Raw genomic sequence first — 12,803 nt, 5'->3', positions numbered from 1 at the left:
CCCCACCAGGAACTGTATCCCATCCCACCTCCTTAGGAGAGGAATATGGTCCAGGCAGCTCCAGGATGCCTGGCCACACACCAATGGGCCCAGTTTCCCATGGTTATCCATTCCCATGCACAGGTCCACCACTCCACAACACCCAGCAACCCATACTACTGGTACACTCATCTGAGCGCCAAGTTACTGATAGAAGACAGCCTGGCTCCCTCATGGAGCCCTTATCTAGGGCTCCTAGCGGATCGGATAACACTCGGATATCCGCAGATTTATCCAAAAATCCGTGGATGCGGATTTGGCTTTTGACAGGATAATATCCGTGGTTTCTAATCCGCGGATCTATTGTCGCTACTGTTCTAGATACCCCTCCTATGTTTCTATATTTTCTTCCAATTTTTCAAGTCTTATTTGACCACCCAGGCCTGTTATTCCCAAATTAGGCATTTGACCTCCAAGTTTTCCACCATTCTCCCCATATTTCCATCAGTTCTCCACCAATATGGACAAATTTGGGATTGTTAGAAAGCTCTCGTCAAGGACAATTCTCACGAAATGCAACTTTGGAACATTTCATCTACAATCTGCAGTTGATCTGCATATCCATGGATTTCTAACCACCAGATACGGATTTTATTTCAAACCTCTAAAAATCTGCGGATTCTGATCCCGATCCGCTAGGAGCCATACCCTTATCACACCCACTACCAGTATGCTCTTGGGAGTGCCAAGTCACTGCTAGCCAAATGCCAGGTGGCTCCCCCAAGGAGCCTCAATCTCATTCACTGCCAGTACGCTCCATAGAGTGCCAAGTAACTGTCAACCAACCCATGGGCCATCCCCTCAGGGACCTTCAACTGCGGAATGCTCTTTGAGTGCCAAGTCCCCACTATGCAGCCCCAGATTGGTTCTCGTGGAATCATATTCCCCATTGGGACACCCTTCAGCTCTCCCTGCAACGGCTATGTAGCCACCTCCATTGGTGAGCCAAACGGCTCAGGTTGGGTTCACCAGAACCCATTCCTGTAACAACTGGAGCTGTTGAATGTTTGCACAATGGGGGGGGGCATACTTCTATGTTTGGGGCTGACTGGGGGTAAGCTCTTTTGAGGAAGGTTGAGAGCTTGGTTCTGAATTCATGGTTGTTTACAGAGCTGTGTTTGGCATCAAGGGGGTAGACTAGTATTGTGCTGGCTGTGGATTGCCAGTCATGGAGATGGTCTTCATGGAGGTTAGCCAGGATGCAGGCAGGGCAGGCTCCATGAGCACGGAAGTTGGCCAGCTCTTGGGTAAGGTCAATGTAGTCATATGAAACATTACTGTCAGGGGGGCATTGGGCAGTGCTTGTAATCTGCAGTCCTGCATCCACAGTAGCCAGGGGGCAAGTGATGTGGGGGATTGTTGGGGGCTTATCTGGGCCACTCACCAGTGGATTTGCTTGCTGGGCTTGGTCATGGTGGCTACCCTTGGGGTGGAGCCCATTGGGGGGGGGGTCATTGTTGAGGGCCTGTGGCAAATGGTGCAGAGTAGGTGGGGGTGGGGGTGTGAACAGCCCCCGGATGTTGGTGGAGTCCAGGGATCTGATGTGTTTCAGGGCTCCCAGCCCGGGTGTGGTGGCGGTACTTGGTGCATGCTTTGGGATCTGGTAGGAGTGTTGGGGGCATTGTTGCCACCTTTTTTGTGAGTGATTGTGGGTGGGGTCCCTCCAGCAGGGGAGCTCTCAACCATGGCTGTGTCTTCATCCCTGAGGATGGGGTTGATTGGGGTTGTTGGTCTGGCTGGTGTGTTGGATTGCATGTGTTTTGGCAGTGTATGGGGGAACCACTATGGTAAGGTAGTGTGATGTTTGGTATTGTCAATAGGAGTCTGGTAAGGGTTACACACCATTAGCAGGGTGCTTCCTTGGCTATTCAGCCTTGTGGGACAAGTGGTACTGTGTTATGGTATGTCATAGTTACCCAGGGTACCATGGATTACATCCATTTTATGGAAGATCCACCCCCAACTCCTAGTCCCACCAGATCTCTGCCAGGGGCTTTGTAGGGGCCTTGGGAGGTTCCCCCATCATAGCTTTGGGGTTTTGCGGCTGTCATTGACAATGCCGGCTGTCTTCCTATTTAGGAAGGTAGTGGTTCCCCATGATGTGGAGTTTCTAGGATGGTTTTTTGGACTTTGATGCTGGGTTTGGATGCTTGACCTTTGGGATGCTGGGACTGGGTGCTTGATGCTGGATGCTGGAGGCTAGGACACTGTTGGCACTTTGTACAATGGATCTGACTGCACTGCCATATACCATGGAGGTCTCTCAAGCAGAAGTGCTGACAGTGTTGGCACTCTGTACACTGGGTCTGGTTGCACTGCCACACACTATGGAGGGCATAGTCCATTTTGGGATAAGTTTTGAGTGAATGTGGAGGGGCAAGTGAAGGGATCTAAGAATACAAGGATAATAAAGGAGGTTGTGGCAAATAAGATCAGTTGTAACAGGGTGTGACCAGAATTTTGATCACATATCTGTCTCCATCACAATTTTTCATCCATACTTACACTTCAAAACATCAGCCTCCCTATGGATCAGATCCTACAGGTACAAAATTTTCTCCATTGACACGCAGCTCTCATTTTGATATAGGCTAGTGGGAGTAACTCAAGTTGCAGGTTCAGCATAACTCCATCTTCTGTGTAAGATCCTGATGAGTTTTGTGTGTAGAAGCAAGCCAGGGTGAGCAAAACCTTTTTATGATGAACAGGTTGAGTGCATCTAGCCATTAACATTCCCAAACATATCTCTGGTAAGGCATATACAGGACAGCTCTGATGGTGTTTAGCCAGATGTGTGAAGATGTGTGTATTACTCCTTACTTGCTTTTACTCTGAATCTCACCCCAACCCACAATTGGGCTGAACTGCTCATAGATGGCAGAACTCCATTGGACCCATGGACATCCTGCCACTTCATGGCAGACCCATTTCAAGAAGCACTTTACACTAGAGTAGATAGGCTGGCAGATCTGGAGAGAAAGGGGAAGGAAAAGGCTCCTGATATTACCATGGAGGCAATAATCCTGAACAGAAAGCATGCCAATTCAGTTCAACCCAACTCTCTCCACAACATTTTCCCCAATCTGTCAAGCAGAGGAAGCCAAATGGGAATGGTGTTGGCTCATCCTCCAAGGGAAATGCCCCTTGAGCAGCAAGATGAAGACATGGATGCAGATTGGACAGCTGCCATGAGTCACCCACAGTACATTTTATAATTTATTTGTGCAAATCCCCATGTCCTCATATCCACCTTTCATAGACCTAACCCTTTGGTAATGCTCCCCAAAATGGAGGGCTTTTGTTATGGAAATGGGAATTTCCCATTTTAGACTCTTATGGGTTCTGTATCATGTGATATGGAGAGTAATTAAGTGAAACCAATCAATTACAACCAAAAACCTGCTGTGCTAACATCTGTTAAACCTCATGTTACAACATCTGTGAAACCACCTGTAAACCCTTATGTCCAACCCCCTTCCCTATTCCTGTGTCAGAGACCTGGTCGAGATGAAGGAGTGTCTCCATGGTGGAGGGCTTCGGCCTCAGTGACTTGTGCCAGGAGCGCTGTGCCAAGTAACACGTCCATGCCCTAACTTACTAAACTGGCAACCAGAACTGAAGGGGGTAAACTCTAGTCGATTTTATTACTGAAGTGTAACCTATGTACAAGTTGAGTATATATAGTTACAGCGAGGGCGGGTCCGCAAATGGCGGAGCCAAGCCAAGCGGAGCTAACGGGGTTAGACATTAGCTGATTGAATATTACCGACGAGTCAGGTTATGGGGTTAATGGAAAGGCAGGCGATAACCCAGAAATGGAAAGGAGGGATAGGCCTGAAGGTGGGCTTTGCAGGGCAAGCAAGTGTATTGTCCAGCGGAGGCAGGAGTGCGCTAGTGGACGTCGGAGCTGTCCGGAAGCCTTCAGGGCTCCATACTTAGGGAGGCGTAGGTAATAAATTGAAAGGAGGGGGTGATGACCATCGAGGGGTACCAAGGGGATTGCGGAATACAGGAGCTCCGAGGTTAGTGAAGAAGGAGCGGAAGTAGACCGGAGGGATCGGAGGGATCAGAAGTTGATGGCCGGGGATGGATATGACATCCTGTGCCAGAACAGACGAAAATGGGTGCCTCTGGCCCCATTTTTGTAACAGCTTTGGCCTCAGCAACTTATCCCAGGAGCGCTGTGCCTAGTAACACATCCATGCCCTAATTTACTGACTGGAAAGGAATTCTAGAAGGGGGAAAACTCTAGTCAATTTTATCACTAAGGTGCAACCTATCTACAAGTTATGTATATATAGGGCAGGCCCATGAATGGTGGGACCGAGTGGAGTGGAGCTAACAGAGTTATAGGTTAGCCAACTGAATATTACTGACAAGTTGGGTTACAGGGTTAGTGGAGTGATGGGCTATAACCCAGGAACAGAAAGGAGGGATCGGCCCAAAGGTAGACTTGCAGGGCAGGCAACTGGATTGCCCAGCAGAGGCAGGGGTGTGCTAGTGGACATCGGAGCTGTCCAGAGGCCTTTGGGGCTCCATACTTAGGGAGGCATAGGTAATATATTGAATTGAGGGGGTGATGACCATTGGGGGTGTTGGAGGGGATTGCGGAATATGGAGGCTCTGAGGTTAGTGATGAAGGAGTGAAGGTAATCCAGAAGGACCGGAGGTGGTGGAGGGTGATGGCTGTGGATGGATATGACAACACCCCTGCACTCCTGACTCGCTTCTATCTGACATTTCGCCCTCTCATGGCACCTCTGGCTTACAATCAAGCTCTCTAAGTCATTCTCACATGCTTAATGCATTTTTAACATCAATCCATGCACTTTTCTGGGGGACACACATGAAATTCATGCACATGCTGTAGGAGAAATAACAGTCACCCTATGAAAACTCATTATGGAAATATGCCAGAAAAATCACAAAACCCCCATATGACAAGTAGAAATGAGAGGATAGAAGAACCCGAATTTTCACAAATTTTCACAAATTTTTATGACTACATATGACAAATATGAAGATGGAAAATTAATAGAAATACTTCAAGCTTAGCATAAACAAGACAGAATGCTTGGGAGAATTTATAGCGAATATCAAACTAGGAACGAGGTCAATCGGGTCAGATTTGACTATAAAACCAACCAGAAAACCTCCACAGAAACTGCTTTCTGTCATATCCATCCCCGGCCATCGACTTCTGGTCCCTCCGATCCCTCCGTTCCAACTCCACTCCTCCCTCACTAACCTCGGAGCCCCCATTATTCCGCAATCCTCTCGGTACCCCTCGATGGTCACCACCCCCTCATTTCAATTTATTACCTACACCTCCCTAAGTACGGAGCCCCGAAGACTTCCGGACAGCTCCGACGTCCGCTAGCGCACCCCCACCTCCACTGGGCAATACAATCGCCTGCCCTGCAGAGCCCACCTTCAGGCTTATCCCTCCTTTCCGTTTCTGGGTTATCGCCTGCCTTTCCGCTAACCCCGCAAACCGACTTGTCGGTAATATTCAGTCGGCTAATGGTTAAACCCCATTAGCTCCGCTCCGTTCGGCTCCGCCAATTGTGGAACCGTCTCTGCTGTAACCATATATATATCCCACTTGTACATAGGTTACGCCCCAGTAGAAAAATCAACTAGAGTTACCCCCCTAGGTTCTAATTGCCAGTCAGTAAGTTAGGGCACAGACATGTCACTAGGCACAGCGCTCTTGGCAGAAGTCGCTGAGGCCGAAGCCCTCCATTACGGAGACATTCCTTCGTCTCAACCCTGGTCTCTGACACTTTCCCACACCCACATGCATAGCTGAGGCCGGAAGTACCACAGAACAAGGATTCCATAGGAACCAATGCAAAACTCAATGTTGTGTTTATAATAGGAGTGTAGATTCCTTTTAGATAGACTCAATGAATGTAATTTCAGGAAAAACTACCAATAGATGACAGAGAAATAGCCAAAATTTGCAGGAAACAAGGACAATGTTCAAAAGATAAGCAGGAAGAACAACCAATAGCGACCAAGACGAGTTTGATAGCTCATTGAAAGGAAGGGAACTATTCTTAATTGTTGTTTAATGTTTTCATTTCACAAGACTAATCACAGGGCAACAATCGAACTCGGCCCAGCCAATGCTATGACTTCCCCTGGCCCGATCACCCTGATGCGCCTGTCTCAGCACCGCACTTGCCCCTTTTCCGCTTTCACGAGTTGCTGTGCAACCTGACCATTTGATGGACCCAGGGACCGTGCATCAGTTGTACGCTGGGTTTTCTGGTGTGGATGCACGAAGCGGACCACACCAGCAGAGGTACGTACTGAACTCCACTCATCATGAGAGTGCTCATGACGATTCAGGCCGTGCTTATAAAAAGGGCTTTCACAGCGCCCCCTTTTTCCTTCCTTATCGCCTGAATCTCTTGCGACTCTCATGGTGAGTACAAGGCCAACTTGCTGCTGTTCTTTCGAACTCACTCTCATGATTTTGCCGCTGCTGCCACTGCCGCCTCCCTGTTTCCCCTGCTGCGTTTCCCCCCTCGACTCGTGCATATCCGCTGCTGCAGTCTCACACTAGTCTTCGCCTCTCCCACCCCCTCCCCTTTCACCACCAATTACTTCGTTTCCGATCTTGCGTGTATCTGTTTCCATATCTTCTAGTTTCTAACTGTTCCGGAATTTGCATGTATTACTATTATCCGTTTGCATGTGTTACTATTATCTGTTGTTCTACTTTCTTGTGTTTTTCTGTTGTTTTGTCTGGAAGTTCTTTGTACTTGTAGGTAGCCAGATCACACGTGTCTTGTGCCGCTTGCTTGCTGCCAATACACTCTGGGCCTCCTGGGCCATCTCCCGCTGCGACCTCAGTCAACCCTGATTAGTCCACACAAATTTTCATAGTAAGAGGTTCACACATCATGGAGATATTCATCAACGGGTTCAGCAACATTAAAGTCATAGCTCAGGGAAAAGTCAATGTTCACGCAAAATCCATATTTAAAAGACATAACGAAATTTACATGAAAAATATGATAAATCAGACACTACCACTATGCAAAATCTCAGGCCAAACGGCCCAGTCGTTGTGAAGTTATGCCAGTGACAGGAATAGAGTATTCTGCACTATGTCAAAGGACATGTGAGGGTGGCAATGTGAAGGGAACCGGCCATCGAAACCGAGATCTGCACTTCGGCAGATCACAAAGACCAATTTCCATCCAAATATGGTCAAAACAAAGAAAGCGAAAACACCTTAGATCATGAGGGAAAAATCTGAAATAAATCATGGAAGCCCATATTAAGGATACAAACACCCACACATACAATAAATCCCGAATAATTAAACAGAAACGTCGCCTGCATACAAACAAGTGCAAAAAACAACACACATGATTACCGATTGTGCACATGAACTTTTGCTAACTTGACAAATACCGAGAGTTAGAGTACGATTCTAGTACCGTTAGAAAGGTTGGATTAATGAAAATTTATGACGCTGAGAACGTGAAAAACCATTCATAAATGAGTGAGATATAAGGACATGAAGTTGGTAACCTGAAGACACTTGGGTGTCAGGGGATGGCCAGGTATCCGGCCCCCCTTTACTCTAAGCGATATCAATGATGTAACTGTTAGCTGAGATTGCGTGAGATATTTACATAGTTAGAATGCAGGTACTATTCATTGCACTATTATCGCTATCATGTCACCCCTTACCTGTTATCACCCTTCCACCTGCATCATCTATCTTCCTATCTGATGTCATACTTCTATCAGTTACCATGTAGTCCCAATGTAGCCGTGCTCTCATGGGTTAGTGGAGCTCATGTATATAAGGCTCTTATGCCAGCTAGGCTAGCTCCCTAGCTTTGATATCAACTAGTTTCCTGGGGATATCATTACACTGCAAATAGATGCACAGACTCTGACATTGGGAAGACAACCTCTAGAGGTCCCAAGCCCCAAATAAAATTCATAAAAATATGCTATCATTGAGGACGACTTATTATAACAACAAACACTACATACAAAGGACTAGGGTGCAATAATATGAATGGGAACCAGGGGAAATGGACAAAAAACTATGAAAAACCACAAAACTATGACAAACCATGGTGGGAATTTTAGGGAAAAATATACTAATAAAGCAGAGAGCTCTTACACATTCGTTTGTTCAATTCTTAACTATGACCAAGTATTTTGTTCTAAATTTGAACCATTTCACTTGTTTATCATTTCAAATCTCATTTCAACTAAATGTCACTGGATAAAAATTGAATAAATCAGCTGAAAGTCATAGCGCAGCTGTACATGCAGTAACATGTAGTCAGAATTCAAAATGACCAAGTCATAGCAAACTTAATGGTAAACAAGAAGAATTTGAAATAAAGAACTGTGACAAATGCGGTGCAGTCAAGTTCTAATTAAAACATTAAAATTGTCATATCCATACAATCCCGACCTCCGCTCCAGGCTCCCGGAACTCCGAACTCCGATTTCCGGAGCCCTACTTCCCTTCCGTCACCTTCTCCTTGCCGACTCCCAAGAGGTTATCCCACCTCCGGCTCGGACACCACCTTCGGTCCGACTCCGGAACATTCCGGGTGCGACCCCAACCTCGACACCTTCCAGACGAGTACGCAAAACCTATGCTCCCGACTCCGGACCTCCGCTCCGGTATCCCGTTCACGTCTCGTCTCCGGAACCTCCGGTCTTAGCTCCGACCTCGGACTTCCCACCTCCGCTTATACCCATTGTATTGGTTAGCTCATTCCATTTAATTACGTTTGCCAATATTCCGGAGTTTAACCTCCGAGTTCGGACTTTCCGGACTTACTCCGGACCTTGCAACTATTGCATTGTCCATTTCAATTCCGCTATTCTCCCTCATTCCTATTTGGGCTGCTGCTTCCTTTCTATTCAGTCAGCTAGCCATTCCCCACTCCCAACCTCCTTCCTTCCTCCTTGGGCCTTGGCCCTTCATTCCTCCTTTGGGAAACACCATTGAGTCAAACACTTGACCCTCGGTGTTGTTCCTCTTTCCATCTCCCTTTGTCTCCTTTTGTCCTACCCTTGTTCCTTTTGATTCCGGACCCCTCCTTATATACAATGTACCTAGTAACTTGTAACCTCAGTCCGAAATCGACTTGAATTCCCCCCAAGAGACTTTCCCTCTGCTAGATCCGAAATTAGGGACCCCTAGGACAACCAGCAATGGCACAGCGCTCCACCTGAGTTGCTGAGGCCGAGGTCCTTCCATGCTAAGTCTCCGATTCCATTCCGGAGTCGTCTGAATCCCCGCATTCTAACAAAAATAGCTTAGGTGAGGAAGGACAATAAGAATTCTAGGTGCAGTCTGACTGCAGCAGGGCTGCAGTTCAGTGCAGCTGAGTGCAGTAGAACTATAGCGTTGCAAGTGGGCTAGAAATCTAACCCCCTAAATGCAAGCAAATTTATGGGGAGGGAGTCTAGGATGTCCTTAGCTCATCCTAGGTTCAGTCCAGGTGCTAACAAAACAAAAACAATCACAAAAACTTTAAGAATTATGTACCCCTGGTCTGTCTTGGACAATTGTCAGGGATTACTTTTTGAGCTTCTGCACTCTGAGAGATCCTGCTCTCAGGGCGTTCCTTTGCACCTTTTCGGGCCTTTAGCCTGAGAAGAAGTTGTTCTTTGTTTCCTGTCCTCCATTCAGATGGAACCTGGAACAAGTCCAGTAATTTGTCGGATAGCCAACATGGAGGTTCTTCCCTCTGTTTCCCTTTGTCTGCCTTTGGGGCTTGACTTGGGGAAATGGGGGAAGACTCCAGGGGATAGTGGGGCCCTGGGGTTTCCTGTGACTGTATCCAATCAGCTTTTTAGGCTGATTGTTTGGCACTTATGCATTTATCGTGCAAGTCGATCACCTCCTCTGGAGGCAATCTTCCCCAACTTGGGTGAGATCAATGTGACGTGGAGTTCTAGGCACTTACTCCACGTAAGTTTTTAAAACCCTCAGGGACCAGCCCTGAAGTGGTTGTTTTTTCTGGATCATGTTGATCCTCATCATCATCTGGCGATGGCTGTTGTTTTGAATCTCCCATAATGGGAGATTTCAGTTTCTTTATAAACTGCTCATTCTTCTTTATCATTGCTGCAGAAGCGACCTTGCCCTTGCAGGCATGTATTGCCACCATTGGCACTATGAGTCAGATTGTTAAGATGTTGCAATAAAGTTGTGTGGGTTGTGTTTTTGTAAAACACACCTCATACACTTAAAAAAGTGTGAGGTCTCAGTGGGGTTGCTCAGCACACAAGGCCATAAGTGATACAATGGTATGTATTTTATGGTGTGTGTAAGCAGTTCTCGGAAGTTCCCACTTACCCATGTGACATACATCATAATTACATATGGCTCAGGCTATTGCCCTGACAGGTTGGCTACAGTGTCAGAGCCTGTGTATAGTGACATGGTGGTGGAAAGGGCTGGGAAGGATGCAATATCATCAGACAAGGAGAAGTTGATTGTTTCCTCCTTCATCATAGGGATTTCCTGAATGGGCTCTTTCCCAGATGTTGAGGTTCGTCACCATTTTGGACCAGATGATGATGAGGAATAAGCATGGAAATCCTTAGGGGGACATTTCTTCTGGGGAGTCTTCAGGGGAGTGGTGGAAGGGCTGGGAGTAGTGGCAGGGCCATGAGTGGGAATTGTAGTAGACCCAGCAGGAGTTGTGGAAGCAGGTTCAGTGGACCCTTGGGTCCCACCTGTCTCTGTCCCATCAACTTCCATCTCTTCCCCACTGGGATTGTGGGGGGGGGGGGCAATGGGATATATGGCAATGCTGCACTCCATGCACTGTGGAAGGCATTGAGGCCTTCTTGTGAGTTTGTGAAACCAAGAATATGACATTGAGAAGGGCATTCTCTATCACCTTCTTGGGGCCATTGGACTCCTTGATCCCCCCCCCACAAAGCAGCATGTGACAACAAGTTGCTGATGTTGGGAGTGGTTGCTGGGTTGGTGAGCATGGTGTCAAATAGTAACACCAGTGGGGAAATGAGTATGGCCATCATTAGTGGAACAGCTGGGCAGTAAGTGTAACTAGGAAATATTCTTGAAAGCGAAGATACCGCTCTCACCATGTTGATCCAGCATAGAAGTTCTTGGTCTGTTGATGTTAAATAAACATTAAGGAAAAGAAATGAAACAACATGCTGTCAGAGATGGGTGTGGATTACTGGCAGAGTCGGGGTCAGAAGGTACTGGCAGAGGTCTGTTGGAGCGTGCATGCATGGGCAGAAATATGTGGCACATTGTAGGAGGGATGAGCCGGTAGTACCCAAACAGCACCATATAACGGTCTACAGATGTTACCTGGGACCTGATACACAATCCCCCAGCCCCCCAAAGCCTGTTGCACTTCCCCCATTATCCCAAGATTGACTGCATGCTGTTGTAGTGCTTGCGAAGGGATGGGCCTACCATCAAGCAACAAGTTTGGGGATGTGATGTGAAGGAGGTTGTCAAAGCGACCATGGCAATCAATGAGCTGATCGGGGATTTTTTCCAGCCAGTACTGTACGTTCTGTTTCTCCTTATCATCATCAAGTGATGTGGTCAGGGGAGTGAGTGGATGAGGGAAGCCCTCAAGCACCCAATGAGCTTGGATAGTGAGGACAGAAGCAGTGATGAAGGGAAAGATATCTTTGGCTAATGTCAATTTGAAAGTTGGAAAAAGCACTGATGGGCTCAGGTAAATAGACCGATTCACTGTGTCCCTCCATGCTGCAAATGTGTCAAGGCTCTGGACCAAAGAAAAGCATATGTGTGCTTCATTGTCCACAGAGTGGAGGCCATCAAGAGTTGTTTGTACCAAGGCTCTGTATGTATTAAACTCTTCTGGCATCAGCTCAGATGTTGATTCAGTTGTCAAGGATTCAGCCATTTGTACATAAAGGCAAATATGGCTCAGAAAATTGATAGCTGGTTAACTCCACATCAGACCAAAAGACAGATGCAGCAAAACCTGCTACTCTCCACTGTCTCCACCCTATGGTGTGACCTTGTTTATCTTATGTCCAGGTTATAAGGTGAAGCTTAATGGATGCAGGGAACTATGAACTAGCCTTGCTATGCCTGTCCCTGACAAGCTTGAGTATCCAGTCTCACCCATGTGGAATGTTCCCATCATATTAGATGGGGTGGTTTGGTTACATTACACTGCAGTAGAATGAGATTGCTGCCCTCTGCTTCGTCAGAATTATGAGTGCCTGTCCATTGTGTCTAACAATTTGAAAACTCTGGATGTGGGATTCCTTAGAAACACAGGTGTGATTGAGAGATGACCTCTTGCACACACATAATTGAAGCCTTATTTGGGAGATCTTGAGATCTTGACTACCAGGTATGCACCTGTGGTGAATGGAATTCTTTATCATCAAAGCCCACCCCACTAGAAGAGTCTTTGCCAGCCAGGCAGATGCAATGACCATTGTGGGTGATCAGGTGAGCATAGGCAAGTGGGCCAGCAGTAGCAGTGCAAGCATGTTTGGCAACTTGAGCAGGTGATGCAAATCAAAAAACATGTCTCGTCATGGTTCAATACTAAATGGAGTGTGTGGTCATGCATAGAGTCATAGGCAGTGGTGGCTTCAGACACAGTCAGGGCAGGTTGGATGGGGACAGTATGCATGGCAGGCAGCCAACAGTGACAACACAGCGAGCACTGTTGTTAACATGACACATGAGGATTGATGGTGCACTTAAATATGATGACTGCATTGGA

At 47.0% G+C, this 12,803-nt stretch overlaps 2 protein-coding genes across 2 annotated transcripts; both read left to right on the top strand.

The window, feature by feature from the left end:
- Positions 1-1,207: 1,207 nt before the first annotated feature.
- Positions 1,208-2,040, top strand: EI90DRAFT_3021469 (uncharacterized protein; the record flags this gene model as incomplete). Its single annotated transcript, XM_039057658.1, is given in 6 exon segments — positions 1,208-1,291; positions 1,355-1,677; positions 1,710-1,778; positions 1,807-1,831; positions 1,860-1,940; positions 1,960-2,040. The coding sequence occupies 6 exon segments, from the start codon at positions 1,208-1,210 to the stop codon at positions 2,038-2,040; spliced, it is 663 nt and encodes a 220-aa protein (XP_038909260.1).
- Positions 2,041-2,954: 914 nt separating this feature from the next.
- On the top strand, positions 2,955-3,368 carry EI90DRAFT_3134150 (uncharacterized protein; the record flags this gene model as incomplete). Its single annotated transcript, XM_039064638.1, has 2 exons — positions 2,955-3,241; positions 3,299-3,368. 2 exons carry the CDS (start codon positions 2,955-2,957, stop codon positions 3,366-3,368), a joined length of 357 nt encoding a protein of 118 aa, XP_038909259.1.
- Between the last annotated feature and the right edge of the window lie 9,435 nt (positions 3,369-12,803).

The sequence above is a fragment of the Cantharellus anzutake genome (assembly GCF_015039405.1).
Source record: "Cantharellus anzutake strain C23 chromosome Unknown EI90scaffold_114, whole genome shotgun sequence".
Lineage (NCBI taxonomy): Eukaryota > Fungi > Basidiomycota > Agaricomycetes > Cantharellales > Hydnaceae > Cantharellus > Cantharellus anzutake.
This window is presented reverse-complemented; position numbering and strand designations above follow the sequence as displayed.